General features: G+C 39.9%; 1 protein-coding gene and 1 long non-coding RNA gene across 3 annotated transcripts in view; one reads left to right on the top strand and one right to left on the bottom strand.

The window, feature by feature from the left end:
- LOC128910588 (uncharacterized) overlaps window positions 1–7,226 on the bottom strand; it is a 14,171-nt gene extending 6,945 nt beyond the window's left edge. Inside the window, exon 1 of the long non-coding RNA XR_008466779.1 lies at window positions 7,029–7,226. This is a non-coding gene — a long non-coding RNA (uncharacterized LOC128910588). The remainder of the gene's footprint in view (window positions 1–7,028) is intronic.
- On the top strand, window positions 6,669–23,150 carry LOC128910585 (uncharacterized). 2 transcript variants are annotated; one of them, XR_008466776.1, is made up of 4 exons: window positions 6,669–6,782; window positions 18,558–18,600; window positions 21,226–21,389; window positions 22,093–23,150. XR_008466776.1 is itself a non-coding variant. In XM_054203998.1 (3 exons), exon 3 carries the CDS (start codon window positions 22,115–22,117, stop codon window positions 22,742–22,744), a length of 630 nt encoding a protein of 209 aa, XP_054059973.1. In that variant the 5' UTR covers window positions 6,669–6,782; window positions 18,558–18,600; window positions 22,093–22,114; the 3' UTR covers window positions 22,745–23,150. The 2 variants fall into 2 exon arrangements, 1 of the variants encoding a protein (XP_054059973.1); XM_054203998.1 differs by lacking the exon at window positions 21,226–21,389.

The raw sequence follows: 23,150 nt of genomic DNA, 5'->3' as shown, positions 1-23,150 counted from the left end.
TTCCGTAACATCATAAAAAAGCCTAATTAACAAAAGCAGAACCTTAATCTTCTACAATATATTCAATAACCTCGTAGCAAAAAAAAATATGACTTTTTTTTCTCTCCACTTTTATATGATCTCTAAAACATGTGCTTAATTAAAATTGATCTCCCTTACTTGAAATCTTTACAGAGTGAATTAGAGAAACATGGCCTCAAACACAGTTATTTGAATTTACATTAGCAGAAGATCTAACCGATAATATGTAATTGCTGTTACATAGTGTCATTTACGCTTAATGCTACTGTCTCAAGCATTTTAATCACAATAAAGCACATGTCGTTTCCTGCTGATTTTTACAGACTGCTTGATTAAACCCCCATAATGTATAAATCATTGTACCCGGCACGATGGTCAGCAGGCAGGACAGGTTAGTTAAAGTTTTAAAGGGGGAGGGGTTTTGCTCTATATGGGTATTCTGGAGTGGTGGGAGTCTGGTGCCGAGTTCTGGGGTCCAGTTCACAGTTAGAGGTCACAAGGGGCACATCCCACAGTATTTTCCCTGTTAGCTGAATTAGCCACACCATCAACTCCGAAGAATTAACCCAAGATGGCAGTGGCGGGGGTGTGTGTACAATATTCTGCTTTTTAAGACTGCCTATTTTAAGGCTCTCTAAACATCCTTGAGAAATCTAGTGTAACCAAAAAAACACATTAAAAAAAAGATATCTTTCATTTTAATTTCTACCTGTCTAACTCTAAATAGGCAGTAGCCTCACTGATTCATTACTTTCCCTAACCTCATGTGAAATGCCTATTTTATTTTTGGCCATTCACCAAACTTTACAAACTTTCCTGTTTCATTGACAGAGATGTTAGTTCTACCAGGAAAATCCAGAAATGGATGCCAGAGAGATTAAACCTGTACTGCAGCCAAAACAGGTTAAGGGCACAAGGACATGTTCCAAGGCACCCAAAGTTGCTCAGACAAATTTGCTCATGTGGAAAAAAAAATTGTAAATACGTGAAAAAGAAAAGGAGCACCTTTTCCACAGTGCTTTGCCAGAAGGAATAATCCCACAGCCCTGCCATTCTCCAAATTTTTACCTTTACTGTCTCGAGGTATTTTGAAGGTAGATGCCTCAAAGGCAGTCTAACATGAGAAGTGCAGCTCAGGTGACTTAGCAAAGACGCCAAGAAGCAAACACAAACCACGCTTTGGACTGGCTGATGTACAAAAAAATACCTCAAGTCTCTCTCACGTGTGATCTGTTAACAAATGGTGGAATTCTAATATTAAACCAAATCAAATTTTGGGTGAGGAGTGTGATCAAGATAGAACGGATAATTGGTTTACTAAAAAGGTTGGGAAATCATGATAAAATAAAACAGTTTTTAAAAGTTATGCACATATTCCACATCCGAAATTCTAAATCCATGAGGAAAGAAGCCCTTTTGGAGGAGGTGATTTCTTGCAAACTCTGCCCTTCATGGACAACTGGCAGAGCTACCTGTCCTCAAAGGTTACGCAGTCCTGAATCTCTTCATAACTTTCCTATTCTTGACTGCAGAGATAACAAAAAAACCCGACACTCTATTATTTGAAAATGAATATCCAGGTCTTCCTCTCCGTTTTTCTTGTTTTCTCCCTTCCCCATATTTGGAGGGTATTAGCAATAATAGTGAAGAATGGCTTTTGAGGCTCCTGCTAATTGCAGGGCGATGGCAAGCAAGGGAGAAGGCGAGGGAGTGCAGCAGTGACAGATATGCAAGTAGGTGCTGACAGGAAATTCTTGCTTCGGCGCACATTTTCTGATACATGCCACTGTATCAGACAGCATGACCCGAGGTAGTTATAGTCTGGAACTGGATCCCAAAAAAACAAGTCTAGCTTTTGTTTCTGGAAACTTTTCCTTTTTGACTTCGACAATTCCTGCCCTCTGCAATGACCGTTATGAAAAAGGCATTTCCAATTTTCCCCCTCCCCCCCCCCAAAAAAAAAAGTCAAAAGTCAATTTAAAAGACAGAAAGCGTTTTCAGATGTTTTAAACTTTTTTTCTTTTTTTTTTTTTGTAGAAATGATTTTCAAAAAACATAGACAGGAAGGATATGCCCTGGGCTTGACTTTCTGTGGACTAGGAATGGAATAAATTATGTCTTCACCTTGTAAACAGTGATCTTTCCTCCCTACCCGTGCTATCGGCATCTACAGGTCTATATCCACAGGGAACAATTAATTTTTTCCCAAATAAGTTTGCTTATTAGAGTATCTGACTACTACTTTATTTCCTATAGATGGTGCCCTCTTTTCTTTTTGTAGCAGGTGTTGAAATTGAAAATAAGTTCCTTAAACGGATGCTGTTATGATTGGGGAATGCCAAGCGTAGCCTGTCTCCCGTTTGTGCTGGAACCAGTATGAAGCACAGGCAGTACACTGGTACTCAGTGGGAAGTTGTAACCGTCTACTTGACGACCTGGGAAAGGACAGGTTGAATCTTCAACAAGTATTTCCTTTATATCAAACATGAATTATAGACTGAAGTCAAAAATCAAGTGATGAAAACAAACCCAGATAAAAAACATATTCCCTTCACAGATGCTCAGGCTTCTCTCTCCCCTCCTGGTAGCACCATGGTGACTTAGCAGTGCTCTTTTGGCCCAGACAGGGCCTCGATGTACAAAGAAAACGGCAACTTGCAATACCCTCTCTTGCCTACTTCATCTAGGTTTTTTTCCCTTCAAAAAATCAGATCCGATCTTCTTTCCCCATTCTAAAAATATTTTGCAAAATATTATTTTTCTTTGAAATTCACCTGTAATAATTCACATCCTTTTGCTCTTGCCCCACGCGGTACCTCTGGATGGCCGAGTTGATTGCTCGTACCATCAGAAGAGAGGGCACAGCAACCTCACGGCTTCCCTCATCATGGTCAGGTTGAGACAGTCCTCCAGGCAATTTAACAATGGCTTCCCCCCGTCACAATAAACCACTTTATAGCACTCTTGTCCGATTCAAATTGACCTGCAGGGCATATTTCAGTAGCAGCTTAATTCACTTTCTCCCTTCCCTCGAGTTGAAAATGGTAGGGCATTAGTTGCCGTATAATGTGACGTCTATGTCGTGTTTCTCCTATTATCTAGACTAAGTAAATCATAACAACAGCAATATAGTTGTGTGTTGATTCAAATGAAGAAATATGGTTCGATGTTAAAATAATTCCTCTAATTTATATATAGCAAAGCCTCACGCAACATCTTCTGTCAATGGCATCCCAAATCAAGATGTGCAGTCTTGAGAAATTGTTTGATTAACTTCTGTCTTGTAAAACATCTTCTTGTGGCAAGTGCTTAAGCCTCTAAGAGCTGCCAAGTTCAAGCCAGTGTGGCTCATGCTATAAGTCTTTCTGCAGTCCTTTGGGCCGCTCCGTAACAAGAGCGACCATTTTGCTGTCACTGTCCCTTCGCATAGCCAGTCTCTAAAGCTCTGTTTGTTGTTTCATTCTGTTCTATGTCTCCCTTAGGAACTTCTTCATTTTAATATAAATAGAGCGCTTCATCATGCAGTGCCAAAGACTCGTGGAAGGTACAACTCTCAATATTACTGAAGACGATGCATACAGATGAATTTGGCAGCGGATCACAAACAAAGGGCCCTAATGGAAAGGGGCAAACTTCTAAAGGTACGGAAGGGAAGAGTTTGAAAATAATAGAGGAAAGGGGAAATGAACACCTCCTTCTGCTAACCATCGGTTCAATTGTTATTCACAAACATCACCGGAAGCAGATAATTATGCCCTTTTGCCATAAGTCAAGAATACAGTATACATATTTTTAAAGTTCATTTTGAATGGGATTTTTCTTTTAACACAGAAATTAATTTTCCTTCTGAACTGGCATGATTTTTAAAAAGCCCATAATACTTCTAAGCAAAAAACCTATATTTGTTTTAGAAAACTATGTTTTAGCAAAATGTTCATTTTGGAAATTTTAATACGTGGTTTTTTATGTTATTTAAAACTTTGCATACTTTTTAATTTTGCCTTTTTGTATCCACCCATTTATATGATATGATCAAGGATATAATAAGAAAATACGACACAATAACATGAAAATAGGAAAATTAGGATAGTATAGGATAATAGGACTAAGGATGCCCAGGCAGAGGCATGAAACCTGATGTGTTATGTGCTGAGAAAACACAAAATAAAAAGACAGTTTCTAACACTTTCATAGTAACAGCAAGTTGTTAATAATATTAGTAATAATAATAATAAATAATAACAATGTGCTACAACCACTGCATGTCACTATGTGACAAGACAGCTGTGATATGTTACGTTCTGGTCACCTAATACTTAGTACCAGGATAACTTCTCATATTTTTAGAAGAAAGTGTCTCCTATAAAAGTGACACTTGAGACATTTCAGATGAGATGATTGAAATCAGGGTTTATTTTAGTTCTGCAAATTTTACCTCTCACACATTGGCATACAATCCCGGGACCACTGACAGGTTGGATGCCATCCCATTCTGCGTGACGAGGGAGTCAAATAAAAGTTGGGTTTTGCCCTAGCAATAGTTTCACATCACTTAATTACGTTTAAACCATCTTGTCCAAAACTCGTTGGCTTTAGCCTCTTACTTGGACAATGTAACTGTTTCTATCATATCCATATGGAAATGCTCTGGGAATCATATCAGCTCATGCTTGCATATTTAATGTGGTTGTGCCAGTTTAATAGCTTACTGCATGACAGTTCTTAGCATTTCTGTTTCCTTTTGTCTCCTCTGCAGTGAATACGTGGGTTATCTCTTATATTTACTACACTTTTTCAAATACTACGTGTGCACAAACATCCCAGCCATTTGGAAATTGCTAATATCCAGTTACAAATTCACAAGTGGCAAATATTCAACCGTGAAATTCAGTAGTTACAAAGGAGAACATTTGTACATTGTAAATTCCTGTACATTTCTTAAGTTGCATGATGGGGAGCAGCAGGTGACATTATCCAGTTTTATGTGCACTTTACCTTTCTCTAACGCCCCTCTTGCTCCCTTCCCTCCTACCGATGCTGCTGAAGTATAGAGTTTCATTCATACACTTTAATGCCAAAACCCACCGTGCTGGAAAAAAAAAAATCATTTCAGAGAATTCAATAGGACCATAGCTGATGCAGACTTTTATCTGGTTAGGCGTATTTGTATGGTTATGTCTGTGCTCATGTATGTAGATGAGAGAGAGCACAGAGGGAGGATGGATGTCACATTACAGTATTTAATGGATGTTTGGCACTTACCCTTTCTGCCATCTACCCTCTCTCTCCATTATCACAGAGTACGAGCACCTCAGAGGTATTAGCATATCTAAACTTCTGACACTTCTGCAAGGCAGAGGACTTTTATATTCCCTTTTTTAGAAACCAAAAATTCAGCCTGGAGTCAGCCGGTCAGGCCAGCGTCTCCCACTTTTGTCTCCCAGCAGCAGAGCTCTAGGCCTGCAGGTTGCGCTTCTGCAGCCTTTCCTGCTAAAAGGGAAAGTTTAGCAAGACTTTAAAACTAAACACGACTAAGGTTAGGGCAACTCAGTTCATTGGTAGAGGTGGTGAGTGGGGGTTTCAATGTCAGGCACCCCCCCACCCCAGGGACAGGTCTCCATCAGGCTGTTTCTCTTCCTGCAGAACTCGGCAGGTGGGAAGCACACTGTGGAAATGTGTGGAGTAGTACAAAACAAAAATTAAATTTATTTTTATCCACCATGGAAGTGCTCCTAGACACATGTAAGGACTTTTCCTATAGAAGTAACTTCTCTGGTATATTAGGCCTATGTTCTTTTTACTGTAGCTGCAACTTCCGCTCTTTTAAAAACAAACGAATTACTAAAATGTTAGTAGTAGTAGTACTAAAATGTTAGATATCATAGGAGTGTAAATCAGGCAAATGCCAAGTCTTGCAAAACAGACATGAACAGAAAGGAAGAATGAGGCTACTCTCTAATGCCTTTTTATACATTTTTCACATAATGATCTGCTCCCAAGTCACACTGAAAAAGCTGTGTAGTAGATCTAGTAATCATATCTCAAACAACAATAATAGAAAAAACATGCTTGATAATCTCTAAATAGCCTTTCACCAGGCCAATAAAACAGAGAGCTATATAATTATTATTTTCAAAACCACAATATTCTGTTTCCTAAGTAGCCCAGTGTAACTTCAGCCATACCACTCATGGAGTGAGATGCTACTTGGTGAATAAAGGGGGATGGACTCTGCCTCATAGTTATAAAAGATAGTCTTATGGTGGGACATAAGCAAAGGTTGGTATTTAATCGTCTTATACCATAATTGTTACCTTCTGATGAAGCAGAGCAGCAGACACAAGCATATTTAGTCAGAAGGCAAAGACTAGTGGAAATCCTCAAATAACAGTAGTCAAATTCTGCTGTCACACTGCAAAATTAATTGGTGGCAGAACTTACTTTCAAGAGTCTGAGAAAAGTCTTTTCTTATGACATTTTTGGTGTATAAATAATATGTGGTACTTTTGTACGGAAATAGTTGTGTAACTCGTATCTTCACTCTGTGCTTGGAGGTTTTTGCCTCACCTGTGTCAAAACATCATAATCTTACAGCTGCTAATTGCAGCAGCGTGGCGCCTTGAGTTATTTTTGTGGTCAGCATGAGATGGCATGTGACATTAGATGTTATAGTAACCCTCAATGAGGCCTTTCTATCATAAAGATTTTAATGCAGAAGCCGGGGGGGGTGGGGGGGAAATCTCCCAACATCACTTTAATCTGTAAGTACATTTTCCTTTGTCATTATGCAAAATTAAGCTGATTAGACTATTTGTCAGATTTACTACTTTAATACTAATGCACTAGTGGTCTAGCACGTTAACTGGCTAATGCTTTTAAGGCAGTTTGTCAAAATAAGTGCATATTAGTTCAGTTTCAACTATGCTGGGCTTTTGCACGAGCAGAAAATGAGCAAAAAAAAAGAATAATTTAACATGATGAGTCATCCCATCATTTTAAAAACTTACCTTTTAGGGAACACATTAGGTGATATCCACAGCCCACATTTAGTAACCTTCTGATTGACACTGGCAAGAATTTTGCTGCGTAGGAGCCATGTAGGGACTCTGGATTTTGGCTTGCTCTGTCTTTAAAACGCCAACAGATCAGATGTGTTCCGAGAACCACAAACAACTGATTTTTTTAAAAGAGCATTTTCTAATCGCTACCGGTTTCTTAACAGCCTACGAATAGGCATACGCTCTTTCAGCTGAGAACGTGTATCAGGTTTCCTGGAAACCATCCCACTAGGGCATGACTATAGCTACAATATAAGCAGTGGAGCACTTAAAAGGGGGCTAATTAGCTATTTGCTGTACTTGACAGATAAAAGATGTATGCAAGCACAGAGAAAAGACTGCAAATATAGATATCCCTGATTATGTTATTGTCCAACATTTTAATTAGTTTCTTAGACCATCTTTGTGTAATGTAAAAAGGTTTTAAAAGATGTGATAGTAACAAGGCTGTGATGTTTCTTTAACTAATCACCATCACCGCAGGGTGCTGGAAATTTTAAAGCACGTTTTATATGCTCAGTTCATTGAAGAATTACTTTTACTTCTACTGGCCTTAATTTTTCCTTTATTTGCAGAGTAGCGATGAGAAAGGTGTGATTGGATTCAACTAGTGTGCTGACCAGATGCCATTTTGGCATGTAAATCGTCTACCGAGGAGACAGACTGGCTGGTAACTACAAATAGGGACAGATGATAAAACCTTTGGGCTCCATCTGCAACTCTCCAACTCATTCACTGGGGGAGGAAGTAACGCAGCTTCTCTGAGACTCGTTTTAGCTACCCATAAAATTGGGGAATCCTATATATCTGTCACTTGTGAGTTCTCTGAAAGCCTCAGATGAAATTTCCTAATAACATATTCTTGCTTCTAATTTTAGCCAAAACCAAAGGCGAAGTTGTATACAGTATGAGGCCATCCGAGCAAATGAATACGTTAACCAAACCTTCTAACATAAAAAAACTTTGGACCAGGTTTTAGATTCCATCAGGAATTAGGGCTCCTTCCTGGTTTACTGATACAGTTTCACAGGTTCACAACGACACGCAGTCATCTTGGCTATAAATCATTTTGATGTGTTTCCACCAGTGTCGCAGGCTGGAAGGATTTGGCCCACACCACGACACAGTAATGAGGTATGTGGGTAAGCAGATAGGTACCAACAGAGTAAGCAGCAGTACAGAAACCAGCAGTGTTTTAAGCTTTGTTAATAGCGCGGGGTCAGGTACATTAAAGCAGCAGATAATTTGTTTGATAAGCAATTGGTATTTGACAGGCCAGTGACAGCCTTGTTGTCAGGAGATCACTGCTCCAGTCTCAGTATGTGACTTTAAAAACTTCACTAGGGGAAAAATTACAGTCAGGCAAGCGGCAGCAAGGCATAGCCTAAGGCGCTATCTGCCAATAACTAAGTCCTAGGGAAAACTGATTTGTGGCTTCTGATCACATGAACCCATAGCCTTCACTATTGACTAATTGTGGTTCATCTGGATGTAGATCTATCTCGGCTAACAAGAAAGCACTAGAGGTCTTCATTTAGCCATTGAGCTGAGTCTCTGGAGACGTGTGTGCAGCTGTCTTTACCTTCTTACCAATCAACACATCAAAAGCTGCAGAATATATTTCCACTTTCAGAAATGCAAACTGCAAGTGAGATAAAGTTGCCAAACTAGACTTGAAAAAGAGTGAATGATTATGACTCTGCTCCAAATACAAAAGATAAATCATTTATGACCTGCAGAACTTTGCTAGCTATATAAATTTAGAACAGATACAATGGAGTCAATTTATCAGCTGGACAGCCACATCATTTTAATGTAACTGTAAAGGATTAAAACAATTTTAGGTTCTTTTTTTTCTCCATCAAACCGGGGAGAACACAAGCAGACCAGGTGAATGCACATTCCCTTACACTAAATGACCACTGAATGATGCCATTTTGATTTGTTTGATTTCAGTGAAGAGGGCATAGTTAAAAATAATCTACCTGGTGCCATGAAAATCAGCTGTTAATTACTAAGCAAAGCATTCTACCTAGTCCAAGCATTATGCTAAAATTGGGAAAAAAAAAATCAAACACTATTATGGAAGTATTTGAAGCTAAAGCTACAGAAGAGACAGTGTCAGCAATTTTGACCTAAATCCCTTTCTTGGCTTCTGCTCAGGTTAGCAATTCATTCAACTAAAGGCAGTATTGGCAAGACATGGAACACCACCACTGAAGGAGCTGAGCTCCCCCATACTCCGTCAATGCTATCAGAGTTTAAAAGTCCACAGCAATTTTAGGGCTCACTTATAGTTTGACTTAAAGTCCAGATTTAGGTCACATTGGACTTACCAGGCAAACAATTTGCTTCAGTCCAAAATGAACAAGAATTTTGTGATGTCCATTAATCAAGGCAGGATCAGCAAGTGCTGGATCTTACTCTCAGTCTGGTAATACAAGGCATACCCAAACAACTACTGCTTTTCCTTGTTTGTACTGTCTTGTTAAGTCAAGAGAAAAGTTTTTCTTGTGAGATTTCTGTTTCCTCCCAGTCCAGAAGAATGAGAGCACAGACTGATGCAGAGTCCTTGTAGGATTTCAGTATCTCTGCATGTCAGCTTGGCTGCAGAAGGGAAACGGCAAATATTTTTGCCATTTAACATTCTGCCCAGTTAAACTGGGGTTTGCAGCCTGGCAGAGAAGAGCAAATTGAGCAACGTAAAGATCCCCTTAGAATGTCAATCCTGAAGATAACTTTGCGCATTTTCAGTTATATGAATGGACACCTGTTTCTGGATTGGCTATCTTGACTGAGACCAAAGAGGAAACTGAAAATATTTGAGCAGATTGGGATTAGAAATTATTAGAAATTTAGAGGGAGAGATGACTTAATTTAAAGCATGTACTTCAGGGCAGAATGTTGCATATAGGTAAAGCAGAAAAACTTGTGTGTTTTCAAAGTTCTTAGGTTTTAACAAAATACATTTCTGCATCTACGGAGGTTTACCTATTGCTGCTTATTATTATTACTAACAATTTTGATCTAGCACGCAGATGTGCTTTTAAATTTTTTTTTTAAATTAATATGTGTATCTCATATTTCTTTTTGTTGGACTTCCACTGTGAAGCTTTTGCCCAATAGACTTATGATAAATGACAAAAGTTCTTACAGGTGGGGCAAGCGGTTCAGCCTGTTCCCAAAGCTGCCACATCCTCCTTATTACAAGACCCTCTTTTCACATTGCTTAGAATTTTGCAGAATTAACTCCCAAGGATAATATTTTCCATGTTGACATAGTTACTCTGGAAAATATTCCAAGGTCTAGCCTCTTGTCTTTGAAATACAGGAATGGCTCTACACTCAAAGCAGGGATGGCTTGTTACCACTTCCTCAAAAATGCCTTCAGTTGGACAAATTGTAAGACTTCATGAAGAAAAATAAAAGAAAGAATAAGAAACTTCAAGAGAAAAGAAAAAATAAACAAAAGAAAAGAAAATCTCACTTAAGTACACGCTCAGTAAAAACAGCTTTCACTTTTAAGAGCTTTTTCAAAGTGAAAACTCTGACGATTTCACCTTACTGAACTCACTCTGGCCCCTACAAAAGACAGGCTGAGTGCAAACCCAGGGCAAGGGTGACCTGGAAGCATTTCTCAAATTTTCTCTCCAAGGGCTGCTCCTCTCCAGAGCTGCTGCTGGGTACCGTACCTGGGAGCAGGGCATCACCAGCATTTCTTGTGCTCCTTATTATTGCTCCCTGTGCAGGCTGGGAGAAGTCACTGGAGCTAGAAGCCAATGCAATGGAAAACTACGAGGACTGAAATGTGGGGATTTCGAAAAGGAGCCTGGTGGGCATACGAGCAGAGAGATGAGAGGAAAACAGCAATGACTATTTTATAGAGAATGGGGTAGGGGGAGGATAGATGAGATTTAATGAGAAATTTGGAGCTAAATATGTTTTTATTGGGAAAAACTACTTTATCAAGCCTGTAACTTTCCTCTAGAAATTACGGTTTTCCTATTACATTTCATTCAGGCAAGGGTTCTCACCTCCCAAATGGAAATTTTGGAAGGAGAAAAAGTCTGGGGGGAGAGAAGGGAAGAGGAAGAGAAAACATCCCAGAATAGCTCAGTGCTTCAAATGTTTGCCTAAGCACTTTGAGACTCCCCTCAAGGGCCTAATTCAGACCTGGACTTGAACCTCAGCCTTCTACTTTCCACAGAAATATCCTAATAACCAGTGCACTGGTTGCTCTAAGGAGAGAGTTTTTTCCAAATGCTTCCACACAATAAACTACTCTCTAATTAGAAAATGCCAACGTGCAAAATCCCTTACTTATTCCAGTCCCCCATTCCCCTGTCCCCCATGCCTTATAATTCAGCTTTTAATGATACAAACATGCCCTGTTTTCTCAAATCTCCTTCTCCTTGCTCAATGTGCAAGACCAAGCTGCTCTGGAGATGGATCCAAACTTTGAAGGCAACAGCTGTAATACCCTTGTTTCATCCATCGCAAAAGTTACCAAGTCTGCAGAAAAGGAAGTTGACCACTTCTGAAAATGACGAGGCGATCTCATCTCATCTCATCATCAGAGCAGTTCAGCATCACAGTCGAGAATTAACTGCTTCTGAAATATGCGTCTCTGAAAGAAAACCTTTTACAGATGAACACTAACTCGGCATTTCTACTTAGGCACCTGAATACAAGCTGAAGGTGCTGATCTGCAGAATACACCACTCCTGAGTAGGCTTTGTATATTTTAAATACATGCCATAAACTCTGGGGGGAAAAAAAGAAAAGAAAAAAAAAAAAAAGAGTAAAACAAGTTCTGGATGAGGAGGCACAGGACTTCTTTAACCCTGAAATGTCAAGTCTAAATAAAAGGTTGTTTTCCCTAAGAAGCAGGAGCTGATGATGGAACTGTTTGCTTACAAAGAAGTACACACGAAACAAGGAGAGAAGTTATTGTGTTTTCTCCTCCTAACCCCTCTCAAATTTCTTGGTCCTTGTTTTGCAGACTGGATAGCTGATTTGTGAACAAATTGCCTTTCTTCCCATTTGGAATTTGAACTCTCCAACTTACTGGAGGAAACACCCTGAATCACTCTGGTATTCTGTGACAACTTAAAAGCAACTGAAGGAAATACTTGGCACATCATAACATTCGTGATATGCCTCATTTCTGAAAATACCTACGCATAGAAGCCAGACTCTTGAGACAGAGTCTGTGCAAAGTGCCTTTTTTTTTTTTTAACTACCTTTGCAGCAATTTGAGAATTGGTTGGATAAAATGACCTTTTCTACTCCTACAAGTTGCACATTTTTAAATTACTAGGGCAATAATTTCCATAATAAAGACATAAAATTATACATATAATATAAACCAAAATAATTCTTTAAAAAAATCTATTTGCAGAACTCTGAAACTCCAGAGACATAAAACCCACATAAGCAATAGGAGTAAACTAAAAAGTAAAACACAGCTAATTTCACCGTGCTAGAAACGAGGTTGCACAGTTTTGCTAAACCCTTAGATTTCATTGAGGGAGAGTCTTCAGAATTAGAAGATGCGGCTGCAGGCTGGCACATACCGATGCCAGCCCCCTGGAGGATAGCTATAACGAGGCGGACTGGCAAACTTTTGAAAATGGCAAGAAGCTCTTTAGCTCTAGTGGGTCAGGTGTCCTCCACCTTTTTTTTTCCAAAGAGTCTTTAGGAGGCTGAAGGCACCTGTAAATTGCCTTTGCAGCCACACACCTCCTCAGTGGGCACAGTTTACGCTTAGCTAATGAGTACAGCTGCAGCTTGAAATGGCAGCCTAGCAATCAACCCATTTTCTCCGGAGCTAGTGCCATCCTTTTGCAGGAAGCCAAATAAGCAAAGTCTAATGTGCTTTAGGACTTCCCCTTTTATGTGCTAAGGAAGACACAGAATGATATCAGGCTCCACTTGCAATAACTAGGGCGTGCACGAGGTTTCGCACGCAGACGTGTGTTCCCAATAACTCCTTCTCTCTCTCTTCTTTTGCTATCCCAATAGCACAGCTAAACCACTCCCCCCATAGGTATTACTTTTTTTTTCATTAATAACAAGGTAACTCCAACACTTTCAGCCTGGCAGACTAACCATAACATGAGAATGATTACTCTAAGATGTGCCATGATTGATAAAAGCTGAAGGTGTTACCTCATGTATTGTTTCTAGAAAATGAGTGAGCCCTACCTATAGTAACCCCAAACAAAAGCCGATTAAATGGGATTGCCCCAAAGCTCTGTGGCAGGGCACGTCCCTCACACCTGTGTGGTCAGAGGAACCGGGCGCCACTGGTTCACGTGTCTCCATCTGCATAACACACTGCCACCGTGTCTCAGCCAGCCTCATGAAATCCAGAGCCTTGAGAAAAAAAAATTGGTCCAATGCACAGAAATTGTTTCTTTGACCAGTACTGATAACGCTGTTTAGAATACATCAGCTGATTTAGTGAGGCCACTACTAAGCGTTGCAACCAAAGAGATTATTTTGAGGACTGGTACAAGCGTACCAGATACACACCAGATAAGATACACACTCAGCACGTGTGTATCACCTACCTCATTTTTATGTGCTTCTCTCCTTTTTCCTTAACTCTGTTTACCAAGAAACACTACATTCCCCCCCAGGTACAGTTTTCCAATTATTTTCTGCCTTATGGATTAAGCACTATATAATAACAAAAAAGACACCACCTTGTTTAGTGAAGGAGACCTGTCTTACACTTTGCTAACATTATAGCGGGATTTCACGGTCATGGGAAAACAAAACACCCCAAATGGAGCAGTTATTAATTCAATAAATCCAGCTGCTCTCAGTGCTCTGGGCAAAAGGCAAAGTTAAAAGCAGCTGCTCATTGACGACATGTGCGACCTGACCAGGGGAAGGTAGCTGTTTTAGCACATCATCCACCACTTTGAAGGCTGACTGCACTCAATTTCTTAGACAATCTACACACCATTTTCAGTTCTGTACCTCCATAATTTATCACAACAATACCTCAATCATACAGATGGGGGTGGGGGGTGGGGGAAATGAAAGCAATTTACAGTATCAAGATGAAAGAAGCTGGACGGCTCAAGAAGACCTACTATGTAAATCATATCCACAACTTAAAGGAATGTCGCCATAATATTCTGGAATTAATTTTTCCAGCATTCCTATATAGGTCACACAAAGGTAAATGTAGTTTCCTCCTCCCCCTACCACTATATCTGGAGTTGTTTATCAATATGTTAAAGAGGAAATTGATTCTACCTCCCCTATTCTACATGGACAATAAGAACCTTATGTATAAAAACTTCTGATAAAAATAACAGCAATCAGTAAAAAATTAGCATGCAATCTGTCTATATATCTTCCCTTCAGATTTTTGGACACATCCTTCAAAAGCGTCTCGTCATGATACTCAAGATTAAGAAAGGAAAATAACCTTTTCCCACCAACAGGCTAGATCACACACAGTGCATCTCATTCAGACATATCTCACCAATCCTAGCTAACTTTAAAAGCGCAAAAGTTATGTGCGGCCTTCATAACATTTCTAACAAATTAAACATGTGATTTTAAAACCATTATTTTTAAATTGATTTCAAACACAGATCTATATTTTCAGACAGTTTTCTAAATTATAAGTGCTAAATATGTCTGATTAATCAAAGGTGTGTTCTCCAATGGGAAAATACTAATTTTCCATTATAAGATTATTTGCAGATACAACTTTGCTTTTTTTATTGATGGTTGGGTCACCATCGTTTGCACATAAGTTTATTTTTTCTTTTTTCATCAGGTGCACCATGTATCCCTAGGAGAGTCAAAACCGTATGTGCAAATCTCCTTACACAGTTTTACCTCTTCTCTCATTTATCGATGTCATATTTATATAAGAAACCTCTGAATTTAACTAATTTATTGTGCACTTCTGAGCACTTGAACTGCAATCTGCCTCTCAGTCTCTCTTTCCCCCAGGATTAACTTTTAAAGGTACAAGCATGTTAACAGTTTCAAACAGCTGCTATGGAAAAAAATCATCATGAATGTTTCCTTCTTCCTCATCAATTGAGGATTTAAATCTCAAAATACACTGATGCTGAGTTGCAAGAAGCAGTTGCAGTTACAGGATTAACTCCAGACACCTCCTGCTCCAGCAGGCTCAAAGTTGGGGCTTACGCCAGTGGAAAGGTGATACAAGAGATATTCATCTCTTGCTTTTCACACTGGTGGGTCCTGACATTTTGGGTCAAGCAAACTTTTAACGAATGGGAAAACTATTTGAAGTTATATTTAAATATTTCTAAATATATTCCATGTTTTTCTTTCCTTCCGAGGAATATACTTTTGGACTTAAGATAGGCAGTTTTAAAGACAATAGGCTTCTGAAAAGAACACAAACTAAGACTGTATTTCAGCAGAATAAGTTCTACATTTGTAATATGTGGTTTCGTGCAGAAAGTGTAACCCATTTCCATAAAAAGGAAACAGGGGATAACATATTGAACGCTTAATCTCCATGTCTCAAACCATGCTTCACCTGAAATTGCTAGGTAACCTTCAGTGTGCACAGCAGTCATACCCCCACCGAATGTCTAAACATTGTATTTCTAATACCATCCTTCCCATAGGCACATGTGTAGACCCCATTGCGTGTACGTTGGACACAGGCTATTCAGTGTAACATTACCATTACCTCATCATTCATTTAGCAAAGGAGCATATAAAACTGTGCTTGCAATACTATGACTCCTTGCTGAAATCACCCACTCCTTGTTTGACTCCACCCTACCACAGAAACTAGCTTAAAGTTACCATTTAATTTTTATTGTCTACTTCTAACGTGTCACTTTGAATCTTCGGCTCATTTTCCCAGGGCAGATGCCCTCTGTGAGACCCTGGCAATCTTGCCACTACTTAACTGTTAGCCATTGGGCTACATGTAACAGTACCGTTGTATTTTGGGGACTGCTCATCACATCCCATTTTCCACTGAGGCTCCCCTGGAATACACAGTGAGTGAACCGCCAGATTTAAGGCTCATGATGTCACAAACAAGCACGTGCCACTCTGCCTGGCTAAAGGATGTTGGCCAGAGTACACAGATTGAGCAGGGAGTATTTCACAGTTCTTGTTGAAACATTAAACTTTGCTCAGACAATGTTTTTGTTCTTCTAAAAATCCCAGACAGTCCAACGTGCCTCCTTGGTCTTTACAACCATGCAAGTGTAAAGGGTTTTAAAAGAACATATTTTTAAAAGCAGTTGATAACAACTTACAATACTGTAACATAGTATGGTATCTACCAGATCCCCTCACTAAATAATAAAGATCCTTCCATAAGTAAGTAGTCCTGTACTAGCAAGTGACTGAGTCAACACCATTATTCATAGAGAAGTGGACTAACTGGTATGAATAAGGATGAAATTGTGCCTCAGCATTCAACTTCCAAAAGTGCATCGGTGTCAGCATTTTACTAATAAAACCACTATGATTTAGCCAAGGTTTTGTAAATGGACACGTTCTGCTGCTATAAAGAAATAAATTCTCACCTGATTGTCCCCATAGGGCTAGTATATAGTCTTAGCTTGAACAACTGGTGGGCTGGGAAATGGTTTTAGTCACTTTCTTTACAAGAGAAGGTTATGCTTCATGATCCATCACCTGCTGTATGTCCATGTAGACTGGCTGGATGAATCAGCATACCTAGTGCACAGGGAGAAGGAGAGGGAGGAGCTGGCAGATCTGCCAGCACCAGGAGTCCAAAGAGAAGCAGGTCAAGACGCATGTGTTAGATTTACAGCACTTGCACTAAATTTGCACCCTGTCTATCCAGGTATGAAGGACACTTGGACAGTCATCTCTGAAGAGGGGAGGAGCTGGCTGTATAGGTACAATGAATCTGATCAACACCAAGTCAAACACAGCTCAGGGGCTTGAAATTCCCTCTGTATTAGCAATGCCTATGTCTGCAGGGTTTCCAGACAGTGCAGAAAAGCTGACTTCACCTCTGGTATTTCAGCTACATGAAGATATCTTGCTCAAGCTGGCAGCAACAAACACGTTGTTTTCTGCAAGAAACATGGCACCTCTTGTTCTGTACTGTGTCACCTTACCTGTTTGAGTGCTAAGGGGGCTGTAAAGCTGCTCAAGTGAGATGTTAAAACACGACAAACTTTATGATATGGGGAAAGGCAATCAAGGGGGGAGAGAGGAGAAACAAGAGCTCGCAGCAGTCACTGGAGTAGGACGCAAAGGTTTGTGGCACTGGACTCAGAACTTCTGTTGAAGAGATGGAGCCAAACAAAAAAGTTGGTACCACACTCTACCTAACTTCACATCACTCATTGAAGTGCCGTGAATCTGTTTCTCCCTGTTTCAAATCAACAAAGATCGAAAAGGAAGAAAATGAGTTTAGGGTTGCAAGGCAGATCCTCAGGCCACCAGGGCGCTGAGACAGTAGGAGCTTCCCCTGCAACACTGCAGGAGCCGGGAGGGAATGATGGCTGCTGCTCCCAGCTCCTGGTCGAGTCTAAGCAGAAGGGACAAGAGGCATCCCACAGGCTCTCATAGGAGGCTGGTTCACTGCTGCCCCAGCGTTTTTAATTTCTACAGCTGCAAAGCAGAAAGCCAGAAAACACGCACACAGTGTAACTCTTGTACCGCGATCTCCTTTAGGAGCTCTTCTGCTGCAATACCATTCAGAAGGGAGGGAAATACATTCCTTTCTTCTTAGCTTGTTTTCCCATGTGGTGATTATAACCACTCATTTTCCATGTTTTTGGGCTTTTTTCCTCTTTCACAATACTGTGTATTTTGGATATTCCTTGTCTCAATCTGGAAAGAGTAGCAGAAAAGTCTTTGTTGCTCATAAACTTCTCAAGTTCTTCTTATATGATTCACAGCAAAGATATGTGTATAATTTGTATTAAAATTATTGGCAAATAATCACACCATGACTGTTGCATTCCTGCTGTCTTAGGATATCTGTCAAAACTTAAAGAAGGGAAAACAACAAGGAATAGAATAAAACCCCCACAATCATTTGTGCACCTTAAGTACTAGCTGTTGTAGAAAATCTCCGGTTGCAGTAGGTTTGTAATATAAAAGTTTCTTGTGCAAGTTCAGAAAAGAGAGCTTCTGCTCAGGCAATTTAATAAAATTATTAATCAGTGCTCCATGTCTACAATCTGGAACCTGCTTGTAGGACAAATGTATCTCATTATCACAGCAACATGTACTTTTATTTCTAATTACTCCTCTTCTTACAAATGCAATCAAATGGCTAAGTGTCAGCTTTGGTTTTGTTCTTCTGTTGTATCAGCCATTGTAGTACAAGAGGAAGGAAGCTGTGACACTCATGCAATCTCACTTTTGAGGGATGGATCCTTCTAGGGATGAGGAAAGAAAAATATGGCTGCATTTGATGGCATATATGGTACTAACATGAAAAATAATCTGTTTTTTCTACAGCTGACTGAATTCTGTGCGGAATCCTGAGCAGATAAAGACTGGAGTATGTATTTGTACTTTATAATTACTGACAAATAACTCCCATTAGTTCACGACAGCTGATGGGCAGAGTCACAGTAAATGACAAGGCTTGACTCCTCTATTACCATCAGTTTAAATTTGGTGGTTTTTCCTGTGTGAGCTCTAAAAAATTTTCGAAGTGTTTAAATTATGTTTAATCTGATATATTGAATGTCCCTGAAGACTTACTCTATAATAGCTTTCTTTAGAATGATACACTAACTCCTTCCCCCCCACACACCATTTTTCCTTTTCTTTTAAATAACAAATTTCTTTAAAAAATAAAATAGAGCGTGAGACAGAAAGCTTATATTTCAGGGAAGAACAGCGCGTGGGGCCAGGGAGGCCACGTAATTGGGTGTGATATGTCAGTTTCTCTAGTGACTGTAGGGACTATTCTGTCATCACTTCCGCAGCGCGTAAGCGAGAGGACTGCACAAATCCCCACGTCTCCCGTGACTTAACCAAACACTGGAGTCTCTTCTAAAAGAAAGTTAGTCAGGAGGTGTGCAGGTGGTTTATACATTAGCAAAGGAAGCAAGGGGGGGATGCAAGAGAAAGGCAAAGGATGAGATAATGTGACATGAAAAGAAGAGGGGCTTGCCAAAACGAGCATATTCATACTAGTTTTGCTAAGCAAATTACACTCCTAAAAATAAAATAATTAAAAATTTATAAAAACCTAACATTCTAAAGCTACCGTAGCTAAAGGTATCTATAGCTTACTTTACAGATTTGGGCTACTCTGGAAACACATCTCTCTCATCATTTCTCTGAGTTGATTTCTCTTCCTTAAGGAGAAAACAGAAAAAACTAACAACACATCACACTTCACCTAGCTTCTGAGCGAGCAGATAAACATAGCTGGTAGTTAAGAGACACTGCAGCTGCAGTCCTTTCTCCCTAAACTGTCCTAAGAGGTATTCTATTAGTCACAACGGGCAGGATTCATATCCTCTGCCTTAGGTGGTAGAAATACAGACCTTCAGATCGCAGCAGGTCAGCTCTTTATATTCAAAGGAAAGAAATAGGCAGATTTACAGGTTGGTTCATATGACAAATTTTAGATATCAGTCTTAAAAGAAATGCACCCTAGAAGAGCCATTTTCTTTCCATGGATTACAAAAGAGTATAGACTCATAGTTCAGGTGCGGACATCTACATATACAATGCATATAGTCTCACCATATGGCAATGACTTAACAGCTTCTTGTATGAGAGAATGAAGCACCAGCATTCAAAGAAGCAAATAATGAAATCTCCAGGTTTGTTTATTTCTGTTCTAAAAAATTCACAGTCAAACCATGCCTAGTTCTGTAGAGGAAAAGGATCGATCATATACCATACTTTGGTTTTGCTACACTCCTCCTCTGCACTTCTGCTGCGCTCAGTTAAACTGGAGTCCTCAACTGTAAGCCATGGTCATGATCCTTCCCCTTTCTGGTTCTGGAGGCCTAAAGGTCTGAAAAATGAAAAAATCACAAAATTAAATTAAGTTCACAGCATGCCTACTGGAATGAACTCAGTTACATAGATCTTCTCGTATAAATGTTGTTTCTTTGTCTTTGGAAACTGTGCCACATCAGAAGGAGTGATATTAATTAATAAAATCCCAACTTTATTTCAGGAACACAGATGTGTTCCAACCTGTATCAAATCAAGGACCAGAAATGCTTTTTTGCCAATTTCCCATGTACCTGGACAACTTCTGATTTGTATAGTAAACTGGACACAAACTAAAAGTTTATACTTGGGCCCCGTGAGTAGATCAACAAAGCAAATCTCTCCCATGTTAGGCTTCACTGCTTTGTTCTACCAGTGAAGTTGGCACTGCAGAAGTTCACCCATACCGTACAAGCTGTTTCAGAGCCCTTGCACCTGAAACAAGAATTCTGCTTACTAGTGCCTAATGCTGCCATGATACTGCACATACATGCAGTAAATCCCTCAGGTGTCCAAAACAGAGAAAATTAGGAATGTACTACCATCTTTGCAGGGCCAAGTTGTTATATAAACTTATGCTCTGTGGACAGACAGTATTTTTCACAGGGATCTAGGAGCAGGATTTCAGGGCACCATCTGCTTTCTCCGATTCCCATCCCTCGCACACAAAGGCAACTGCACAATTAAAGATCTCAGATTTACAGATTACAAGGTCAATTGAACATTTTAACCTGTAACAAACCAAGACTCAGTGTAAAGAAAAAAAAAAGAAAGAAAAAAGCATGATAGAAAGCCATAGAAAGAAAATAAAAATACATCGCCAATACTTGAGATCTTTGAAATAAGAGAAAATGTGTAAAAGAAAACAACAGAATGTGTGTACGGTGTGGGTCACATCGCAGACTTGTTTCAAGGCAGAGTAATCTCCATTGTTTGAAAACCTTTCATGTTAAGGCTGGGGGAAAAAAGCATACCTGAAAAATGTATCCGAAAATCAGACTCCTAATAAATTTACCATATGTAAATTATTTCAGATACTATTAGAAATGACCTGAAAAAGCACTGGAAGCTTAGAACTAAAGCTAGCCTGAAAGTTCTGGTTTGAAACAGGCAGATTAATTTGGTTTACGATCCTTATTGTGTGTGTGTGTGTTTTTATTATTAGGATGGGAACCAGGGATACAAAACACCAAAAGGAAAAACTTTTGCAGTAATAATCCTTTGATCAGAACCAGGAAGCATAAGGAATCTTACAAGAAAGCTTGTTCTTGGGAGAGGAACTCTATCTTTGTTGGAGCAAACAGCATCCAGACACGAAAGCTAAAGCAGGTACATGAGAAACACCACAATGAGCACAGCCTTGTATCTTGCAGTATTTGAAAGGCTTGCATTTGAAGAGCATGCAAAAACAGAAACAGATTTTCCTTCTACTCTCTCTGCATTATATATTAGATTATTATTGCCATACGTGAGACCTGTGGAATTTGGGAAAGAGCTTTCTTTATGGGCATGACAATGAATAGGATGAGCTCCAGAAATACTATGCCGTAGGGTACATGTTCTGGGACAGGTGTCCCAACCAAAGAAAATTTCTTATTTGACTTTGCTAGTCTGAAATGTACATTAATCACCTAACAGGGTCACTGCAGAGATCATAGGATTTATTAGTTCAAACATCCAACATTTATTAGTTCAAACATTTCACACACAATAGGGCAGAAAATTATTAATTTCATATTATATAAATGACTAAAAGTGTCCTATTTGGCTTGCAAGTCTGCAGCCACAATGGAATTGAGAAGTAAAAAAAAAAAAAACCCTGAGAGCAATAATGCCTTAAAACACATTATATATGGGAGATTTTCCATTTTGGGGAGAAAAAACACCAAAAATAGAGAACACAATCAAATCTTTGTTTTAAATGCCATAATTACTGATTTCACTACAAGATGCCTTTAAGTGAATTTCTATTAGAACCATAAGGATTTATTCACTTAGCAATTTTTTACTTGTAAATTCTACATATCTACAGATCTACACTGGTATTGGGACCAATGCTGTTTAACATCTTTGTTGGCAACATAGAGACACGGATTGAGTGCACCCTCAGCAAGTTTGCCAATGACACCAACCTGTGTGGTGTGGTCAACATGCTGGAAGGAAGGGATGCCATCCAGAGGGACCTGGACAAGCCTGAGAGGTGGGACAGTGCAAACCTCATGAAGTTCAACAAGGCCAAGTGCAAGGTCCTGCACCTGGGTCAGGGCAACCCCAAGCACAAATACAGGCTGTGTGGAGAATGGATTGAGAGCAGCCCTGAGGAGAAGGACATGGGGGTGTTGGTGAATGAGAAGCTCAACATGAGCCAGCAATGTGTGCTCACAGCCCAGAAAGCCAACCGCATCCTGGGCTGCATCAAAAGAGGCATGGCCAGCAGGTCAAGGGAGGTGATTCTGCCCCTCTATTCCATGCTCGTGAGACCCCACCTGGAGTACTGCATCCAGCTCTGGAGCCCCCAACATAAGAAGGACGTGGACCTGTTGGAGCAGGTCCAGAGGAGGGCCACGAAGACGATCAGAGGGCTGGAGCACCTCTCCTATGAAGACAGGCTGAGAGAGTTGGGGTTGTTCAGCCTGGAGAAGAGAAGGCTCCCGGGAGACCTTACAGCAGCCTTCTACACCTAAAGGGGACCTACAGGAAAGATGGGGAGGGATTCTTTATCGGGTAGTGGAGCGATAGGATGAGGGGTAATGGTTTTAAACTGCAAGAGGGTAGATTTAAATTAGATATTAGGAAGAAATTCCGTACTGTGAGGGTGATGAGGCACTGGAACAGGTTGCCCAGGGAAGTTGTGGATGCCCCGTCCCTGGAAGTGTTCAAGGCCAGGCTGGATGGGGCTTTGAGCAACCTGGTCTAATGGGAGGTGTCCCTGCCCATGGCAGGGGGGTTGGAACTAGATGATCTTTAACGTCCCTTCCATTCTATGATTCTATGATATAATGATTTCATTTCTGTGTTTAACAGGACAGAAATCTGCTTGACTATACTTCATTCATTGTCACATTGTGCTTAACAGAAAAACTCTGTGTG

The sequence above is a fragment of the Rissa tridactyla genome, chromosome 5 (genome assembly GCF_028500815.1).
Source record: "Rissa tridactyla isolate bRisTri1 chromosome 5, bRisTri1.patW.cur.20221130, whole genome shotgun sequence".
NCBI lineage: Eukaryota > Metazoa > Chordata > Aves > Charadriiformes > Laridae > Rissa > Rissa tridactyla.
This window is presented reverse-complemented; position numbering and strand designations above follow the sequence as displayed.

What these genes read in the sequence shown, in the direction of transcription:
- LOC128910585 (XM_054203998.1), top strand. Translation starts at nt 22,115, where the DNA reads ATGCTGTTTAACATCTTTGTTGGCAACATAGAGACACGGATTGAGTGC.